Source organism: Cetorhinus maximus, chromosome 7, assembly GCF_964194155.1.
Source record: "Cetorhinus maximus chromosome 7, sCetMax3.hap1.1, whole genome shotgun sequence".
In the NCBI taxonomy this organism is placed as follows: Eukaryota; Metazoa; Chordata; class Chondrichthyes; order Lamniformes; family Cetorhinidae; genus Cetorhinus; species Cetorhinus maximus.
Genome location: NC_135885.1, coordinates 74,751,077 through 74,768,651, shown reverse-complemented (window position 1 = coordinate 74,768,651; position 17,575 = coordinate 74,751,077). Strand labels below are relative to the sequence as shown.

The 17,575-nt window shown below is 42.6% G+C and overlaps 1 protein-coding gene across 14 annotated transcripts in view; it reads left to right on the top strand.

The window, feature by feature from the left end:
• Window positions 1–17,575, top strand: part of picalma (phosphatidylinositol binding clathrin assembly protein a) — a 142,019-nt gene that overhangs the window by 61,835 nt on the left and 62,609 nt on the right. For all 14 annotated transcript variants that reach the window (XM_078545732.1, XM_078545731.1, XM_078545730.1 and 11 more), the window contains exons 7-9: window positions 4,736–4,842; window positions 4,941–4,982; window positions 13,048–13,136. In XM_078545732.1, coding sequence (XP_078401858.1) covers window positions 4,736–4,842; window positions 4,941–4,982; window positions 13,048–13,136 — 238 coding nt within the window. The remainder of the gene's footprint in view (window positions 1–4,735; window positions 4,843–4,940; window positions 4,983–13,047; window positions 13,137–17,575) is intronic.

Genomic DNA, 17,575 nt, shown 5'->3' with positions numbered 1-17,575 from the left:
CTTCCTGAGATACGGGGCCCAAAATTGCTCACAATATTCTAAATGTGGTCTGACCAGAGCCTTATAAAGCCTCAGCAACACATCTCTGCTTTTATATTCTAGTCCTCTCGAAATAAATGCCAACATTGCATTTGCCTTCCTAACTACCGACTCAACCTGCAAGTTAACCTTAAGAGAATCCTGGACTAGGACTCCCAAGTCCCTTTGCACTCCAGATTTCTGAATTCTCTCCCCATTTAGAAAATAGCCTATGCCTCTATTCTTCCTACCAAAGTGCATGACCTCACACTTCCCCACGTTATTCCATCTGCCACTTCTTTGTCCAAATCCTTCTGCAGCCTCCCTGCCTCCTCAACACTACCTGTCCCTCCACCTATCTTTGTGTCACCTGCAAACTTTGCCAGGATGCCCTCAGTTCCTTCATCTCGATCATTAATGTATAAAGTGAAAAGTTGTGGTCCCAACACTGACCCCTGTGGAACTCCACTAGTCACCGGCCGCCATCCATCCTGAGAAGGACCCCCTTATCCCCACTCTCTGCCTTCTGCCAGACAGCCAATCTTCTATCCATGCTAGTACCTTGCCTCTAACACCATGGGCTCTTATCTTACTGAGCAGCCTCCTTGTCAAAGGCCTTCTGGAAGTCCAAGTAGATAACATCCATTGGCTCTCCTTTGTCTAACCTACTCGTTACCACCTCAAAGAATTCTAACAGATTTGTCAGGTATGACCTCCCCTTGATGAAACCATCCTGACTTTGCTCTATTTGATCATGCACTTCCAAGTATTCTCAAATCTCATCCTTAATAATGGACTCTAAAATCTTACCAACGACTGAGGCCAGGCTAATCGGCCTGTAATTTCCCGTCTTTTGCCTCACTCCCTTCTTAAACAGGGGGGTTACATTAGCGATTTTCCAGTCCTCTGGGACCCTCCCTGACTCGAGTGATTCCTGAAACATCACCATTAACGCCTCCACTATCTCTTCAGCTATCTCCTTCAGAACTCTGGGGTGTAATCCATCTGGTCCAGGTGATTTATCCACCTTCAGACCTTTCAGTTTTCCTAGCACCTTCTCCTTGGTAATGGCCACAATACTCACCTCTGCCCCCTGACTCTCTTGAACTTTGGGGATGTTACTCGTGCCTTCCACCGTGAAGACTGACGCAAAGTACCTATTCCGTTCCTCCGCCATTTCTTTGTTCCCCACTACTACTTCTCCAGCGTCATTTTCCAGTGGCCCAATGTCCACTTTTGTCTCTCTCTTACCCTTTATATGTCTAAAAAAACTCTTGCAATCTTCTTTTATATTACTGGCTAGTTTACCCTCATATTTAATCTTCTCCCTCCTTATTTCTTTTTTAGTTGTCCTCTGTTGGTCTTTGTAGGCTTCCCAATCCCCTGGTTTCCCACTGCTCTTCGCTACATAGTATGCTTTCTCTTTAGCTTTTATGATGTCCCTGACTTCCCTTGTCAGCCATGGTTGCCTCATTCTCCCTTTGGTATGCTTCTTCTTCCTAGGGATGAATTTTTGCTGTGTCTCCCAAATTACTCCCAGAAACTCCTGCCATTGCTGTTCCACTGTCTTTCCTGCTAGGCTCATCTCCCAGTCAGTTCTGGCCAGCTCCTCCCTCATGCCTCTGTAGTTGCCTTTATTCAACTGTTATACCGTTACATCTGATTCCAGCTTTTTCCTCTCAAATTGCAGGGTAAATTCTATCATATTATGGTCACTTCCTCCTAAGGGTTCCTTCACCTTAAGCTCCCTTATCAAATCTGCCTCATTACGCATCACCAAATCTAGAATTGCCTGTTCCCTAGTGGGCTCCACCACAAGCTGCTCCAAAAAGCCATCTCGTAGACATTCCACAAATTCCTTTTCTTGGGCTCCACTAGCAACCTGATTTTCCCAGTCTACCTGTATATTGAAATCCCCCATGATCACTGTAACCTTGCCTTTCTTACATGCCTTTTCTACCTTCTGATGTATCTTGTGCCCCACATCCTGACTACTGTTCAGAGGCCTGTACATAACTCCCATTATGGCATTTTTACCTTTGCGGTTCCTCAACTCTACCCACACAGGTTCTACATCATCTGACCCTACATCATTTCTTGCTATCGATTTAATTTCATTTCTTACTAACAAAGCAACCCCACCCCCTCTGCCAACCTGCCTATCTTTTCGATAGGATGTATATCCTTGTATATTTAGGTCCCAGTCCTGATCCCTTTGCAGCTATGTCTCCGTGATGCCCACCACAGCATCCCTGCCAATTTCAATCTGCGCCACAAGCTCATTTACCTTATTTCGTATACTGCGTGCATTCAGATACAACACCTTCAGTCCTGTATTTCCCGTCCGTTTCTCATTGTCGTCCCTTTATCTGATGTGCTTGAAGTTAGATTCCTACACCTTTCCAAACACTATGGTGGTGCTTTCCCGCCTCCACCCCGATTAAAGTCTGTGATGGCTCAGCTTGTGGATGGCCTTCCTAGGGTGACCAGCTTCCTGTATTTTATGGGATTGTTTGTAATTTTCCAATTTGTCCCGTACGTTGGCTTCCTGGGGCATCATATATCCTGTGTTTCTCTAGACAGCGAGTGGGAGATTTCTGAGAGTCTCTTCTTGCTGCTGTCCAAGCATCTCTGGTGGTTGTGCGTGCACAGCCCACTCAGCCACATGGAGTTCTGCAGGAGGGCTGGCTGGCCAGCACTGTCTTTTATTTAAAAAAAATGAAGTTGGTTGTTGGCAAAGCCACAGGGTTCGATGAGCAGCAGTGAAAAGTGGTAAAGCTAGAGTCTCTGGGGGTGGGGTGGCGGTGAGGAGTCTGGCAGGGTTGAGGGGATGGACCCAGAAGGACTGCGGGCGGGGGGGGTGGGGTGGGGAAGGAATGCTGAGTGATTGGGGGGGAAAGGAGGTTGGAAGAGGCGTTTGTATGTTGGGGAGCACTGTGGAGCATTGTTGGGGTCAAGGAAGCATTCTGTAAGTCAGATATTTTATGTGGGATGTTATAAGGTGGGTTTGTAACTCTTTCGAGTACATTCACAGTTCTTGATTTCCGGGAGTGGGACATGAACCCACAACCTTCTGACTCAAAGGCGAGGGTGCTATGAACTGAGCCACAGCTGACACATCAAGGTGGGTTTGTAACTCTTTCGAGTTATCAACAGTCACAGATTGTAACTCTTTCGAGTACATTCACAGTTCTTGGTTTCCGGGAGTGGGACATGAACCCACAACCTTCTGACTCAAAGGCGAGGGTGCTATGAACTGAGCCACAGCTGACACCTCAAGGTGGGTTTGTATTTATTGAGTTGATGACTATCAATCAACCCCCCGCCCCCCGACCCCCCACACCTCAGTCGGAGTGTTTGTCATTTTATTTCCTCAGGGTTGGTCACCTTGGGCCTGTCCTGCCAGCTGAGGCCCTTAGTGGTCAGTCAATACCCGCTTAAGGCCCTCATCCCGCCTCCTGAGCCATTAACCCAGCAGCAGGTAGAGGGCTCGCCCTGCAGGGAGCACAGCCAGCAAATCCTATGCGGTGTTGCTTGTGGACTTCCCAGGGTGTGGAGATGGGTGTGTCTCTTGTTCAAAGGCACTGAGTGTCTGATTGAGGGACCTACTGTTGAAAAGAGGGCGGGACCCTGCTGAGAGTCCCCCCCTCCCCCAAAGTCTTGCTGCCGAAACCCCCTCCCCACGCCCCTGGGACCCACTTCCCCCCATCACTCACCTGTGTCCTGGGGTCTCAGTGACAATATGTGACCTTGGGTGGATGTCATACCGGCAGCAGCTACCGCCACTCTTGTGGCGCTGCTGTTCAAAATAAAGTTCTTGGCCTCTGGCTGGCAGCTCTCAGCCGGTGTGACCCCACGCTGGGGTTCTTTTATCCTGGGGAAGGACTGCCGCTTTCCAGTTAAATGCCCAATTGGCACTTAATACGGTGGGCCTTCCCAAAAAGAGGCAACATGGGGCTCTGGACGAGACTCCCGTCACCTTCATAAGTACCGCCCAGTCACCTTACCAGAGATGGACAAGTTTGAACCACACTGAATTAATCACTACCCTCCAAGGTTAATTAGCCATCTGGCAATCATGGTCCCACTTTGCACGTATATACTGGTATTTCAGATGAGATATTGGGGCTGCTCTGCCTGAGAAATTGTTTCCCAGCTAAACATAGTGCCTTCAGGCGAAGAATGGAAAGCACTTGGCAAGAAAATGAAACAGGCAGCAATTCTGTTGGCTTTGTTAAATAATGTCCACAGCATTTGTGTTTGCTTTTTGAAAGCACTTTGTAGCTGTGCATTTCTCGTATTCAGCACATTCTTTTCCTCTAAAAGACTGCATCAGCGCTGAGTTTCATGTCCTGAATTTCCAGTGTTTTGCTTATGTTGGTAGAAACTGGGTCTAATTCCCTCCCAAAACTGAATTTTACGCCAAATTATCTTTAAGGGTACTTTTAGACGTTCAGAGACAAAAGGTATTTAAGAATTTTGTTTCTATAGTATTTGGAGCCTTAAACAACATGCCGATATAGTCATGATTGCATCACACTGTTTTGCATATATAGTTCCACGTCCAAAAAAAATGTAAGTGATATTGTTTTCAAAGGTTTGGTGGAAGTGTGACTGGTAGGCAGCTGTATACATACACAAGCAGCTGCCATAAGAAGATCCACTTTGTGCTCAATGTGCAGTTAATTTGTTCATATATTTAATCTTTGCTTGCTAGAGAAATACTTTGATATGAAGAAAAACCAGTGCAAGGAGGCTCTTGATATATACAAGAAGTTCCTTACTAGAATGACAAGAATCTCAGAATTCCTTAAAGTTGCAGAAGTAAGCTTTTTTGAACTGCAAACTTTTAAAAATAAATTTCAGATTTGTTAAATATGCAAATTATTTGTTATAACTATGGTATTCTTTGTTGAACGCAGCAAGTTGGAATTGACAGGGGAGATATACCAGACCTTTCTCAGGTAGGCACCTCTTTTATCAGTGCTTTATTTTTTTTTTAGCTATTTGGTTAATTTGGGCAGGTTATTCGAGTTGTGACACATAAATGTTGAGCTGACCACGTAGTGTACACAATTCTTCCTGCTTCTCAGATTCTGGAAGTAAACACTTGGCCTGGAGTTTTCACTTCAATATGCTGTTTTTCCAGGATAATTCCTCTGAAATTAGCATAACCAGCGCGAAAGATTGCACAATTTTAAGTGCAAATTGTGTTCAGTGCAACTGCAGTTTCTGTGATCTTTTGCACTGGTTTTAAAAACCTTATGCTAAAAACAGCACCCCCCACCCCCCCAACAAATCTGCCATGGCCCCAGACTGAATTAATCACCATTAGGAGTTGCTGCTAATTGCACTCATTTGCAGACCTTTGTTGAGACTCCCAAAATTAAGCTGGATATTTTGAATGCAAGGACACTAATTGGTACATATTGAATAATTTTGTTTACTTTTCCAAGGAATTAACCCCTAATGTAACTAGAAAATAGGTTTGTATGTTTTTAAATGTCACTTTCAGTCACTTAAAAACAGAATGCACAGAGGGTGGTGGATTGACCTTGTGATTTTTGGAATGCTTATTTTTTTTGTTATAAACTCATTTTCAGCTGTACGAATCAAACTTTGCTAAATTAACACTTTTGAATACATAATAGAATACTTAAAGCAAGTTTTTTTCAAAAAATGATTTTCATTGTACAGATTTATAGCAGATTTTGCATACAATATGCAAAAAAGTTTTAGCATGCACTTTTTGTGTGTGTGTGTGTGTGTGTGGGGGGGTGGGGTGCGGGTGGAGGAGCTATTTGTTTTTTGCACCGGAATTGCCAGTCACGCCCAAAGCAGGAACTCTATCCTTTTGTGAATTTGTTAAGCACATACTCTCTTGATAGTACAGAACTTGAGAATTGTTGAAAAAATAGACATGCTGCTACAGGCTTTTTGCCTTGCACTTATCAGGGCAGATTTGTATAAATCTCAAAGGGAACAACAACTTATACTGCACTTTGACAGCATGTCTCTTTTTGCAGCAATACTTAAGCACATAGTATTGATGCCCAGGTTGGCTATTTGTTGATCCTAGTCTTTAAAAGAATGCTCAAGAATTTTATAGATTGAAACATTGAACAGAATTTTATGATTTCCTCGTGATGGGTTTGCAGGCGGAGGGACCCGTAAAATTTCCCAGGTGGCCCTTCTGCCACCCTCTTGCCCAACCCTGACCTGTCTGCAATTTTACAGGGGATGGGCAAAGCCTAGGGTGGCCTGCTTGTCCCCACCCCAATTAAGGTGCTTTAGTGGCCAATTACTGGCCACTTAAGGGCCTCCAACCTGGCCTCAATTTTGAGGAGGAGCTTCAGGGGTGGGAGGGAAGCCTGGCAAGTCACCCTGCTTGGGCCTTGGGTGTGAAGGTTGGGGGGCTGGTTTGGGTGGGAGGACACGTCCCTCAGAGAGCCCCTTTTCTGCACTGATTTTCTCCCCCCCCACCCCCCCATTGTCATTAAAAAAAAAACCCCAAACTCGCTTCCCTGTTATCATGTTCTTTCCCTACTGTGAGACCCCCTTCTCTAACCTGGTCCTGGACTCGAGGAATTGGAATCTGGGGCCTACTTGTAGTCCCAGTCCTGGCCACTATTGGAACTACAGAGCTTCCAGCCAATCAGATTGGCCAGCAGTGCTCTAAAAGGGGTCCTCCACTGAGTACAGGACAGAAGTCAGTTGCCCCCAGCCAATTAACGCTCCTGCAGGGTTATCAAGATTGACAGGGATGCATTCTCTGCCAACTCTTCGAATTGTTTGGAAAACACTGCCATCTGAAAAATCATGCCTAATGAGGAGTGAAACAGAGAAACCAACAGCTGAACTCCGGTTTTAAAAATTGAATATATAGCAGTGAGGTGTGGGAATGCTGAGGTTTGATGAAGATGAATGCTTTTATGTCTAGCCACAGAAATGTAGCAAAAGATTACACTCGCAGTCAGCCCTCATAAGTTTAAAATGAGTGGTTAGAGAGCTGCATTTCTCACACTTATGCTTAGAGGATGTGACCATTTTGGTCATCTGCCCATTATTCTGGAGGATCTCTTCAGACCCTGATGATTTGGGCCCCTTTAAACTTTTGAGATGGAATATATTCTGTTTGTGATGTTAAAGGCTTTTTACAATCCTCCCAAAATTTTGGCTGAGATGTGTACTAATTTTTTTTCAATTTGATGGATATATTTCATCTTCCACTTTTTGTTGATTCCATCATTTTATCCATATTTCCTACAGTCTTTTGTTCCTCATAAAATGTTTTGCTATGCCTCCTACTTTAGTATTGCTTGAAAATTTGGACACCACTCTCTCTAGCTCTATGTCCAAATCCTTGGAAGAAGAACATAAGAAATAGGAGCAGAAGTGGGCCATTCAACCCCTTAAGCCTGTTCTGCCATATAGTCAAATCATGGCTGATTTGATTGTAACTTCAACTCTGCTTTCCTGCTAGCCCCTCACAACCGTTGACTCCCTTGTAGACTGAAAATCTGTCTAACTCAACCTTCAATGTATTCAATGACCCAGCTTTCATTGCTCTCTCTGGAAGTGAATTCCAAATATTAACAATCCTCAGAGAAGGAACTCCTCATATTTGTCTTGAATGAGAGACCCTTATTCTGAAAATGTGCCCCTTAGTCCTAGATCCCCAAGAGGGGAAATATCCTCTCAGTATCTATCCTGTAAAGCCTCCTTTCATTTTTCTGAACTCCAATGAGTATAGGCCCAACTTGCCTAACCTTTCCTCAAAAAAAAACCCCTTCATCCCAGGAATCAATCTAGCGGACCTTCTCTGAACTGCTTCCAATGCAAGTATATCCCTCAAGTATGGAGACCAAAACTGTACACAGTAATCTAGGTGCGGCCTCATCAATGTCCTGAATGGTTGCAGTAAGACTTCCCTACTTTATGCTCCACTCTTCCATTCGCCCTTGCAATAAAGACTAACATTCAATTTGCAATCCTAATTACTTGCTGTGCCTGCATGCTAACTTTTTGTGATTCATGTGTGAAGACATCCAGATCCCTTAGTACTGCAGAATCCTGGACTCTCTCTCCATGTAAATAATATTCTGGTTTTCTATTCTTTGCACCAAGTGGACAGCCTCATATTTTCCCACATTAAATTTATCTGTATATCTTTGCATTAAATGAAAGCAAAATGCTGCGTATGCTGGAAATCTGAAATAAAAACTAAGTGCTGTAAAAACCTAGCAGGTCTGGCAGTATTTGGAGGGAGAAACAGAGTTAACGTTTCAAGTCCAATGTGACTCCTCTTCCGTTCCGAAGAAGAGTCATATTGGACTCGAAACGTTAACTCTCTATATCTTTGCAGACTCTCTGTCCTCCTTGCAACTTGCTTTCTTGCCTATTTTTGTATCATAAATAAGCTTACTTACAATATATTCTGTCCCTTAATATAAGTCATTATTATAGATTGTAAATAGTTGAGGTACCAGCACTGATCTCTGTGGCACCCCATTGGTTACAGTTTGCCATCTTGAAATGTCCCATTTATCCCGATTGTTTCCTGTTAGCCAGTCCTTTATTCATACTAATTTGTCACCCCCAACACCTTGAACTCTTATCTTGTGCAGTAACCTATTATGTGGCACCTCATTGAATGTGTTTTGGAAATCCAAATACACCACATCTACTGGTACACCTTTTATCTACCTTGCTTATTACATCCCCCAAGAACTCTAATAAATTTGTCAAACATGATTTCCCTTTCACAAAGCGATTTTGACCCTGCATGATAGTATTTTGATACTATTTCCTTAATGAGGACAGATTAGAGAAGCTGGGGCAGTTCTCCTTAGAGAAGGCCAAGAGGAAATTTGATAGAGGTTTTCAAAATCATTAAGGCAGGCAGTGGCATAGTGGTATTGTCACCGGACTAGTAATCCAGAGACCTAGGGTAATGCTCTAGGGACCTGGGTTTGAATTCTAGCACAGCAGATGGTGGAACTTGAATTGAATAAAATAATCGGGAATTAAAAGTCTAGTGATGACCATGAAACCATTGTCGATTGTCGTAGAAACCCATCTTGTTCACTAATGCCCTTTAGGTAAGGAAATCTGCCGCCCTTGCCTATTTTGGCCTACCTGTGACTCCAGACCCACAGCAATGTGGTTGACTCTTAAATACCCTCTGCCTGCAAGCCACTCAGTTGTATGAAGTCTATAAGGAATATGAACTACAGTGGTACGAGGGCCATTAGGGATGGGCAATAAATGCTGGCCTAGCCAGCGACCTCTCACATCTCATGAGTGAATTAAAAAAATTACGAAGTGTCAGGACAGAATAGATAAGGAGAAACTGTTCCCAATGGAAGGATGTGGAACCAGAGGACACTGATTTAAGGTGAATGGCAAAAGAGCCAAAGGCGACATAAGGAAAAATATTTTTACACAGCGAGTGGTTAGAACCTGGAATGCACTGCCTGAGTGTGTGGTGGAGGCATATTTAATCATGGCTGTCAAAAGGGATTGGATAATTATCTGAAAAGAAAAGAAATGCAAATCTACAGGGAAAAGGCAGTGGCACTAGGTGAGTTGCTCTTGCAGAGACCCAGCATGGACATGATGGGCTGAATGGCCTTGTTCTGTGCTGTAACCATTCTATAATTCTTAATAATGGATTCCAGCATTTTCCCAATGACAAATATCTGGCTAACTGGCCTATAGCTTTCTGCCCCCCCCCCTCTCCCTCTATCTTGATAGCGGTACAGTTTCTGCGGTTTCCCTATCCACTGGTACCTTTCCAGAATTGAGGGAATTTGGAAGATTGTTACCAATGCATCAACGATTTCTGCAGCCACTTCCTTTAAGACCCGAGGACATAGGCTATCAGGTCCTGGGGACTTGTCAGCTTTTAGTACCATTGGTATTCCTAGTACTTTTTCTCTAGTGATTGTGACTTTTTTTTAAACTGTTTTTTGACCCTTGATTTTCTACTAATCTTGGGTTTCTTTTGTTTCTTCTACTGTGAAGACAGATACAAAATATTTGTTCAAAGTGTCTGTCATTTCCTTGGTTCCCATATTTAAATCCCCAGTGTCATCAAATCCTCAGTCTCATCAATGTTTAGCTATTCTCTTCCCTTTTGTATACTTGTAGAAGCTCTTGTCTGCTTTTATATTTCTTAGTTTACTCTCATATTTTAATTTCCCCCTCTTTATGTTTTTAGTCATCCTTTGCTGGTTTCTAGAATTTTCCTAATCACCTGGCCTAGCACTCATCACCACGGCAATGTGCACATTTATTTTTGCACTGAAATGCACTGCATTTGCAAAGCATTGAAAACCACATGCACGATAATTCAATGAAGGGAACAGAAACTCCACAAATATATCTTCAGGTTACCCAGTGGGTACATGATTCCAAATAGATTATTGCCCTCCACTTCAGTCCTGGCAAATAGTGAAGCAAGCTTTTCCTGACATGAACGAACAGTGAGATAACAATGAATCCTGAAAAGATAAATGAGATTTCAGACATATAAATTTGATTTTTTAAATTCTATTGCATAATAGTAATTATTGTGTAATAGTTATTTTCTGTTCATTCTGAAATGACTGTAACTGAGATTATGAAAACTAATTTTCATATGTGAATTCATTTCTCAAAATGTAATCTATTAAAGCTGACATTGGAAAAAATCTCAATTTTTTCCCCCTCCCCTTTTAAGCTGAATACGTTTCTGCACGACGACAATCCTTTCCTTGCCTTTTCTTTTATCTTTATTTTTGCTTGCATTTGTCACTTATAGAGGGTGAAATGAGCCATTTTCTGTAGCGGCGTATAGAAAACCTAAAAGGGAAAAAAATTTGTGCGAATGCATCATGCAGGCTCTGACAATTCTCAGGGGTCAGGCAGCACTGCGTGCTGCTCATTTAGCATTCTTCAATGATATTACTGAAGAACAGCATGCATGTAGGGGCCTGTCTGGCCCCTGTGATCCCTGAAAAGTAGCAAGCTGGATTTAATGGGGCACTGTGGTCCCTGCCAGTCCACCCTCGCCCCTGGCTAAAGAGTTGGGGGAACCCAGCCAACACGGGTAAAATACGGTGGGGTCAGGATTATACCTTTAATTATTGGCCACCTAATGGCCTCCGGGTTTCAATAGGCCTATGGACCTCCGTTCTGCCACCCCCACCGTAAAATTTCAGACAGGTGAGTAGACAGCGGAAAAGCCAGATCTGGATTTTAAAATATTTAATTTTGAAACTGCTTGTGTCAGTTATGTTTGAAACCTCTAATTTGCAATGAAGCTGAGTGGGTTTCTATAGAGTAAAGAAGATTAGTTTAAAGTGTTACGTTTGTTTTTATAATCTCGAAATTTACTAATGAACGAAAAATTCCCTCCTTTTTATGGTAAAAGACAATTAGGTGCGATACTGTTTATTTTCATTAATTAAAAATAGTCGGTACAGTCAACAGCAGAACTTTAGTTCTGATCAGTTCAAACACCCCAATCTGATAAAATCCCAGCCTGACAGAACTATCAGTATGATTAAAATCTTGGGAAAATATTCCCAGCTGAATAAATTGGGAGTGGGCTGATAATAACAATGTAACTGTTACACCTTACAAAAGAGCTGAACTCCCGAGGTGAGGTGAGAGTAACTGCCCTTGACATCAAGGCAGCATTTGACAGAGTGTGGCATCAAGGAGCCCTAGCAAAACTGAAGTCAATAGGAATCAGAGGGAAAACGCTTTGCTGGTTGGAGTCATACCCAGCACAAAGGAAGATGGTTGTGGTTGTTGGAGGTCAGTCATCTCAGCTCCAAGACATCACCGCAGGAGTTCCTCAGGGTAGTGCCCTCGGCCCAACCACCTTCAGCTGCTTCATCAATGGTCTTCCTTCCATCATAAGGTCAGAAGTGGGGATGTTTGTTGATCATTGCACGGCGTTCAGCACCATTCGTGACTCCTCAGATACTGAAGCAGCCCATGTCCAAATGCAGCAAAACCTGGACAATATCCAGGCTTGGACTGACAAGTGGCAAGTAACATTCGTGCCACACAAGTACTAGGCAATGACCATCTCCAGCAAGAGAGAATATAACCATCGCCCCTTAACATTCAATGGCATGACCATCATTGAATCTCCCACTATCAACATCCTGGGGGTTACCATTGACCAGAAACTGAACTGGACTATCCATATAAATACTGTGGCGACAAGAGCAGGTCAGAGGCTGGGAATCCTGTGACGCGTAACTCACCTCTTGACTCCCCAAAGCCTGTCCACCATCTACAAGGCACAAGTCAGGAGTGTGTTGGAATACTCCCCATTTGCCTGGATGAGTGCAGCTCCTACAACATTCAAGAAACTTGACACCATCTAGGACAAAGCAGCCCGCTTGATTGGCACCACATCCACAAACATTCACTCCCTCCACCACCGGCACAAAGTAGCAGCAGTGTGTGCTATCTACAAGATGCACTGCAGGAATTCACCAAGGCTCCTTAGACAGCACTTTGCAAACCCACGACCACTACCATCTAGCAGGACAAGGGCAGCAGATAGATGGGAACACCACCACCTGGAAGTCATTCACCATTCTGACTTGGAAATATATCACTGTTCCTTCACTGCTGCTGGGTCAAAATCCTGGAACTCCCTTCCTAACAGCACTGTGGGTGTACCTACACCACATGGACTGCAGCAGTTCAAGAAGGTAGCTCACCACCACCTTCTCAAGGGCAACTAGGGGGATAGGCAATAAATGCTGGCTCAGCCAGTGCACCTGCATCCTGTGAATGAATTAAAAAAAATTGGTTTTCGCATAGTCTTGGTATATTTTAATTTCACAGAACTTCAAAATGTAATCATTTAAAGTAGCATTTCTTTTAGATACAGTTTTTCTTAATCTAGAGATATCAGCAAGTAAATTCATAATCGAGGAATTGAAGATCAGCCGCATCTATTTAAAAAAATAGTTAACTGTCTGCTTAATCTTGTAGCTGACATTTGCTTTGATATCATAGGCACCAAGTAGCCTTCTTGATGCATTAGAACAGCATCTGGCTTCATTAGAAGGCAAGAAAGTTAAAGACTCGTCAACAGCTGCTAGCAGGTAATTTGCATGGTTGCTTTATAAGTCATTATAATAGATATAAAAGAAAAAAATCACCAATTAGCAGGATCTATCATTTATACCCCTTGTCTATCTAGGAAACCATGGTTGATTAATGCAGAAAGGGACCCTTCTCTTCAAATGACTAGATGTGAATGCTGAGGTTACTTTTGAGAGAAGTCCCAATTATGCAAGATGGAAGTTCAAAGATGGCCTCCAAATCAAGAGCTCTATTGAACTGCAAATTCAGCTGACCCTCCACAATAAGTTTGACAATTGGCTGCTCAGTCCTACCATATTGTGCATCAATTTCCCAATATGTCTCTTCGCCCTTACTTTGCCCTGTACCCCTCCTTCACCAGAGACTTTAGCCACTTCAGCTCCACACTAGACCTGACAAGTCGTTTTGCTTTCCTCCCATCATCAAAACATCCAAGTCTTTTCAACTGTTTTCAGTTATCTGCGTAATTCCATTTCTGTTCACCACCCATTTCTTGTCTGTGCAGGACACTGTGATAAAGGCACTATGTAAATGAAAGTTGTTGTTTCAGCATTCAGATGAACACTGTAACCCCTAATGTCAGTTGCCCAGGCACTAGGAACAGTTGCGTATGCGCACTCAGCCTGCATTACATCCTGTGCATGCATCTTTTCTGCCACCACTGAAGTCATTAGCATGTGCTTGTCAGCTGGTGCCAGTACTGGTTTGCGCCTGCACCACCATTGCTCCGCTGGCCTGAGCCTTCACTGCCTCTCACTCCCTGTCCTTTTCTCAAGCCCTTGCTGCCCCTACTTGCAACAGTCAAAGTACATTGTCACAAACTCCCAGGGATTGGAGGGTAAAGCAGCACATTGTACATTTTTATTAAAAATGGCAAATGTTTTTTTTTAAGAAGAGGCTATAGCATTTTTTTGCAGTTTCAAATTCAAGGTGTAATTTTTTTCTGGCTGAGTTTTTATCTGCCATTTTTTCCGCAGGCAGCTGCCTGGGATGTCGCTGGCAGTGGCGACACTGGCACTGCAACTACATGTGTGGGGAGTGAGCCCTCTGCAATTGCGGTGTCACCAAACTCGGCCTTGGATCAAACTCAGCCTTGGATCAAACTTCTCATTAAAATGTAGCTAAGAATCCATATAAAATTGTTGATCTCCCTCAACTATCTCATCCCTAAAGTGGTACAGAAGAATTATAAATGCTTTATCAATAGAAGCAGATGATGCCCACTGTCCTTGTTTCATATAATTTAATGGCTGAACCAGCTCTAGTTCCCTCAAATTCAACAGAATTGATGGGCTTTCTGTCTGGCATTGGATTTGAGGATATATTCATCAATTAACCATAGAAGTTAAACTTGTATAACCTTACTACAGATGTGTCAAATAGGATTAATTTCTCCAACATTTTGACTTGTCATCTGTTCACTTCTCTTTGCTCCAATCCTAACATGGCTATCTGCATCAATCTAGTATGAATGAGTGATTAACACAGTTCTTACAATTCCATTACGTATAGACAACACGGTCCTCTAATACTGAAGCCCTCAATTCATTTTCATAACATCCTGACTTGAATTCCATCAGAAGATCCTTTTATTACAAAATAAATATAAAGAAAGAAGTACCTTGCATTTAAATATTTAGGCACTAAAGTCGTCCTTGACCACATAGGCTTTTACAAAAATAGCTGCATAGCATTGTCAATAACTGGGGCATTGCTGTCCTTCAAAGTCAAATAACGATTCAACAATGCATTTTAGTTTTCCTTGATATTCCTTGGTATTCAAGACCCCCTGCCAAGGTGGATCTGTAGGTCAGTCCTCTTGTTATTCTTGCTGTAGCTAGCTGGAATCCTGAAATTAATGTTTACGCAAACAAATTCTTATTTCAGATTCCCAGCATTAGCCAGAGATACAAGGAAAACTAAAATGCATTGTTGAACCGTTATTTGGCTTTGAAGGACGGCAATGCCCCAGTTATTGGCAATAACTAATGGGGCATGAGTAAATGTACCCATATCTTTGTTCTTAACATGCCAGCCTCAATCTTGTTACATTCCCTTGTCTGGCAAACTGCATTTGCAGAAGTTTATCATGTTGTATCCATATCCAATCATTGACACACCCTTAGTAATAGCGTACAAGGGAGATTTTAATTTTGCCAAAATAAGAATTTCACAGTTTGCTGACTGACTGCACCACAGCATACGAGTTCTTCAAAGTCAAATGTTAGCTGGACCAGTGTGATTCCGTCTGTTGTCTTACAAATTATTTCTCCGTCTCCTGCGGCTTAATTTGACAAATGTCACCTGGTTAGTTCCTATATTAAAGAACCCCATACTCTGTCCCAGCCGTGCAATAAACTAATTTTGATGGGCTATGTAATCTCTATTTTCATTGTCCCAGAAAATGCAAACAGAAAAAGACACCAGTATCATTTTGCACACAGATTGAATATTGAAGTCCTAGGAAAACATTGGAGAGATTCGGACATAATTATGTTGTGAGGCTGTAATTAAAATGTTGCTATGTAAAGTTAAAGGAGAAAGTATATTCTCCTTTCCGGTCCAGTGATGAGCCTGATCCTGAATGGAGATGGAGGGCGAAACTTTAACCCTTAAGGACGGGCAGTTAAGAAGTAAAAAGTTTAAACATCTCAAAGTCAACTCTTGGTAAGGCTGAGTATAGGTGGGAAAACTGATAATGAAAATTTAAGATGTTCTGTTAATTTCAGCAGGACATCACCCAGCCCACCCCCTGCTCTCGTCACAGTCTTTTACAAGTAAATATTGAACCCACAGGGGATTCTTGATTGTGACATCTATAAAGCCGAATACAGCAGACTTCTGGACCGCCTATTTGCAGCTTCATGATATACACAACTGTCCTACACTGTGCAGAGTGATTAAAAGATGATATGCTCACTGAGGCTAAGCAAGGAGGAATTCTTCAAGCAATCATCAAAAGCAAACATGCACATTAATATGTACACAATTATCAATACTAAACTAAGGAAATGCATTTTGTGATGTGATCAAGAGAGAAGTGTTAGTGTGCAAATTCTTGCTTGCCAACGTTAAATAGGTTTAAGCAATTTGCTACCTCAATCAGCAAATGACTATTTTGTTTGGAAGTATTGATATTTTTGGGACTGTTTGCTTTTCTTGCATTGTAGGTGGTAATCTATTGCCTCGATAACTTGCAGGGAAAGGTAATTCAAAATTAGATTTGAGAATTTGAACACGTTAATTGCTGATTTACTGGTCTTCCAGATCCCAATGTAAATGTTTTAAGAATTTTGTTTTTTCCCTAGATGTGCATTTCCACTCTTCCTCTTTGATCCCTTTCAAGACCAGGTATTCATGGAACTCCAGTGTGCACAGATATTCTGTGTTTCTATAATCAGACATCAAATTTGAGTTAAAGTTCTAATTCTTCGCTCCTTTTAAACGTGACAAGCACAATGGAAACTCTACCCTCATTAGAAACTCTATCACATTATGAATCCTGTTATTTCTGTGTGACTTCTCTACGTTAGTTTGTTCAAAGTCTCAAAATGCAATGTCCAAATTTTGAATTTGGAGTGCAAGTGTGAACGGATGTGGCGGCAATTTACCACCAGATCTGGGTGGAACATGTAAAGCACTATCGAGTCTTCCTTTTGTCTGCTAAATCTGCTCACTATTCCAAGGTCATCCTGGAATGCAAAGATAACCCCCAGCTTCTTTTGCTGCAAACCGTCTTCTTAAACCCTTTTCCCTTGTCTCCTCCATCCTCATCTCCAACAGTAAGTGCAAGGAGCTCATGAACTTCTTTGTCACTGAGATCAAGACTATCCGATCAGCTGCCTCTGCTGCTTCCCTTCCTTTCACTAGGTCAGACTTCCTCCAATATTCCTTGCCCCCTAGGCCCGAACCCACGTCAATCTTTAATTTCTCTCATCTCCCTTTTTGCTGCCTCTGAGCTCAACCTGTCTGTGAGACCCATCTCCTGCTCCCTCGATATTATTCTTACAAAACTGGCCACTCAACTTTTACTACCTGGTCCCCATGCCAGTTGAAATTGTTAATATTTCTGTTCCTTTAGTTACTGTTGCTCTCGCCTTTTAATCTCCTGTCATCAGCCCACTCCACAGAAAAACAACTTTTGACACCACCGTTCTTACAAACTACAGCCCCAACTTCCCTTTCTTCTGCAAAGTGCTTGCATGTGTTGTCACCTCCCAAATTCATGCCCATCTTTCACTAAACTCCATGTTTGAATGCCTCCAATCAGGTTTCTGTCCCTGCTGCAGTATTGAAACAACTCTTAAAGTCACAAATTGGGTTCCTTTGTGACTGTGACAAAGACAAACTATTCCTCCCCATCCTTCTCGATCTGGATATAGTTGATAGCTCCAACCTTCAACATCTCTGCACTATCATCCAGCCAGATAGGACTAAA